Genomic DNA, 3,036 nt, shown 5'->3' on the forward strand with positions numbered 1-3,036 from the left:
GGTGAGTCACCCTGTGCTAGGGAAAATCCGTAGTAAATGAGCAGGGGGCATTGTCATGGATCGTAGATCATGCATCGATCAAAGAGCAATGAGAAAATCGAATGCATAGAACCTACTCAATGAATAAAGTTGAGGTCAATACCAAGGTACAGTTCTGGACATATGTCCAGGACATGTGACCTATTCTGTGATCGTGAGTTATTGACACATATCATGTGTTGAAAAGCAAACAATCAAAGATCAGTCAATTCATGGCTGGAAGCGACCCTTGGACCGCGTCGTCTATGCCACAGTCACCTTGGGCTATTTTGAAGGTGCCATGGTCACCCCATCCTTCATTCCAGGAGTTCATAACCAGCCAATAATCAACTCCCTTCTCAGTACCCCAGCCAATAATCTCAACAGAATGATCCCCAAGGTATCCGCCACTCGTATGCTTGTAGACACCAGACTTGTAGGAAGAAAAGTCTTCATACGTAGAGAATGAAGCCGAGGTCTGACAGAGGATGAATTGGACATACATACTGCTCGAGTGAAAGAAAACTGGTCATACTGGGCCATTGGTCATGATCTCTTTCTTGATATTGTCTGTTCCCTCGAACAAATAGGGTAAGGCACGTGCGGTGAAGTGACGATCTCTTGAAACTATAAATTATGATATATTACTATTAATCACAACTCACTTGTCCCGCGGAGTTCCGTATTTCTCATTGGGACAGCGGTCCAAGCACGAAGGTGTGTCGTAGAGTTTCTGATGGATAGAAGCTCCAGCACCACGCTGGTGTCGCTCCCCCAAGGGTGGTACTCTCACCTCCGGACACGGCTCGTATTTGGAGTCTTCCTGATCGTGAGCACATTTTGGGAAGCTGTACGGCCAACAACCATCGGCTGCGCTCATGCTCCCTTTTGGAACGAAATCTCCACCTGAATGTAGAAGACCGCTCGGAAAATCACTAAGTGGTAACAGTTGGCCTACCGGTAACAATACCGTGCATCTTGAGGAAGGACCAAGCTGCCCTGGCTATGCCTCCTTGACAGCCGTGAGAACTGACATCAACTTCAGGTTTTGAAATCAAACTCCAAGTGGCCGAAGAAGCCTGGACGGGTCTCACTTGCAAGAATGCACTGAGTTACAACACGCGAGCATCTCGCCAGCAGAGAGTAGTTGATTGAACTTCCCCCCCGATTTGATGCAAAGACGGGCATTGAATGCCTCAACTGGCGCAATCGCCCAGCAGCTTCCACAAGCCGACTGATCCCTGCAAAGAAGAAGCATGTGAGCGTCGATACGGAAACTCCCTAGCACTAACGGATGTCAGCTACCAGACATGACCGATGACGTCCTTGCACTCCTTGAACGCATCGCGGGCATCAAAGCTACTCGGAATGTCAGCAAGCTCCTCTGTTGGGTAGACCTTCTTCTCGAGCCCTTTAGTTTCCTCAGGTAGTGTGCCGCAAAGCTTCTTGGCATCACCGAGAGAGCGACCTTAAAGTTGGCCGCCAACAAATTCATTAACACAGCTCTCGATGAGGCCCTGACCAGCCTACCGTAGAATCTCTCTTGGTCAGTGGACGCCGTCCATAGATTCTGCTTGGAGTTGACCTCATCTACGAGACTTTGCATGATGGCTGGTCTTGTGTCCTCATACAGCTCTGCCAGCTGGTTGGGGGACAACGGCACATTCTTGGCTTGTAGCTCTTCCTCGAATCGACTGAAATGCTGAAGCTCCTCTTCAGGAGTATACACCAAGTCTGAAGTTCAATAAGTAGAGCCGACGCCAGTTGAGTTTGACCTCACTCTTCCGAGTCTTTAGATTGTCGAAGATACTCCTTGAACCTCCATCAAGTAGAGGTGATGCTACAGGGAGCAGCCACGTAATGATGGCGCAAAGCATTAAAGAATTCTCTATAGCAAACAGTACCTGTTGCCCGGAATCATAGTCGGGGGACAACACGAGTCGGGGGAGTTGTAAAGATCTCTGTCTTAATCTATTCGGGGCGTGAATGATCAGATTTGTACACACGTGCACACCATGTGCATGTTGTACGTCTTGAGGGATTACTGATAACTCGAATCTGCTGGTAGCTGTTGAGGAAGTGTATTCACCACTACTCAACGGACATAGGAAGACTGAAAATAACGTAGCTAACTCAGCCTTGAGTAATGAGAAATAGGCAAGAAAGTAAATTATCAAGTGGCCTCAGTTCAATCGGATGATTGTTGTACGTTTTGCGGTTCAGCGCAGAGTACGGAGCGCTGCTAACGTGTGATCATGCTATACTGTTAGTTTGATATCATTTCGTTGCGGTTCTACCATATTACGGCTGTTATTGATGGGACAGACAGCCCCATGATCGGATCTCGTACATCAGTTGTCTATTTTGTGTTGGCTAAGGAGACAGCACGCCGGCGGCGACGACGTCAACGGTTCGCTGGGACCATTATCAAGTCTCGCTCGCTCAATATTGTCGTAGTAGGTTTTGACGATGGTGATACAGAAGATATCGATTTAGAGTCTTGTGAGTATAAGATCATTTCTAAGTCCTAGTTAGTTTACTCTTGCGCCTAACGGCTCTGTGTTTCTGGTTCTCTGGGCTGACTCTCACCATATATTGCTTTGTGCATGGTCTGTGCATGCGTGCTGTCTACTATTCCTGCGTGAGCGCAGGCGTGCCATGCACGTTAGGTTTCAAGGTTGCTTCTCTGAATCTTCCCTTGGAGCCTGGACTCAGGCACAGGGTCTAAGGTTTCGTTATTGTATACCCGCTAGTGGCTACGCTTTCACCAATAGCTGAGGGATAGTATACAGTATTTGTCAAGTGACAGATATTGAGATATCTGCGTACTCGGGCCGCAGATTTCCCATTTTTCTAGCCTCGTTGCATCGTGTGACGAGTATCGTGTTTATCATTGTCTCGGAGACAATGTCTCCTCATGCTCTCTATGTATGCTTTTTACATCCATAGATGGCATGGTTATCTGATATTATCATGAGCTATTTCTGTCTCAAGTCAATTTCCTTTCGCCGAGTCATC

General features: G+C 47.5%; 1 protein-coding gene across 1 annotated transcript; it reads right to left on the bottom strand.

The window, feature by feature from the left end:
• Nucleotides 1–244: 244 nt before the first annotated feature.
• Nucleotides 245–1,624, bottom strand: Pmar_PMAR009016 (cathepsin b, putative; the record flags this gene model as incomplete). The annotated part of the gene is made up of 7 exons (XM_002767961.1): nucleotides 245–496; nucleotides 554–638; nucleotides 684–924; nucleotides 977–1,047; nucleotides 1,113–1,259; nucleotides 1,324–1,486; nucleotides 1,549–1,624. 7 exons carry the CDS (start codon nucleotides 1,622–1,624, stop codon nucleotides 245–247), a joined length of 1,035 nt encoding a protein of 344 aa, XP_002768007.1.
• Between the last annotated feature and the right edge of the window lie 1,412 nt (nucleotides 1,625–3,036).

The sequence above is a fragment of the Perkinsus marinus genome (genome assembly GCF_000006405.1).
Source record: "Perkinsus marinus ATCC 50983 genomic scaffold scf_1104296969408, whole genome shotgun sequence".
In the NCBI taxonomy this organism is placed as follows: Eukaryota; Perkinsozoa; order Perkinsida; family Perkinsidae; genus Perkinsus; species Perkinsus marinus.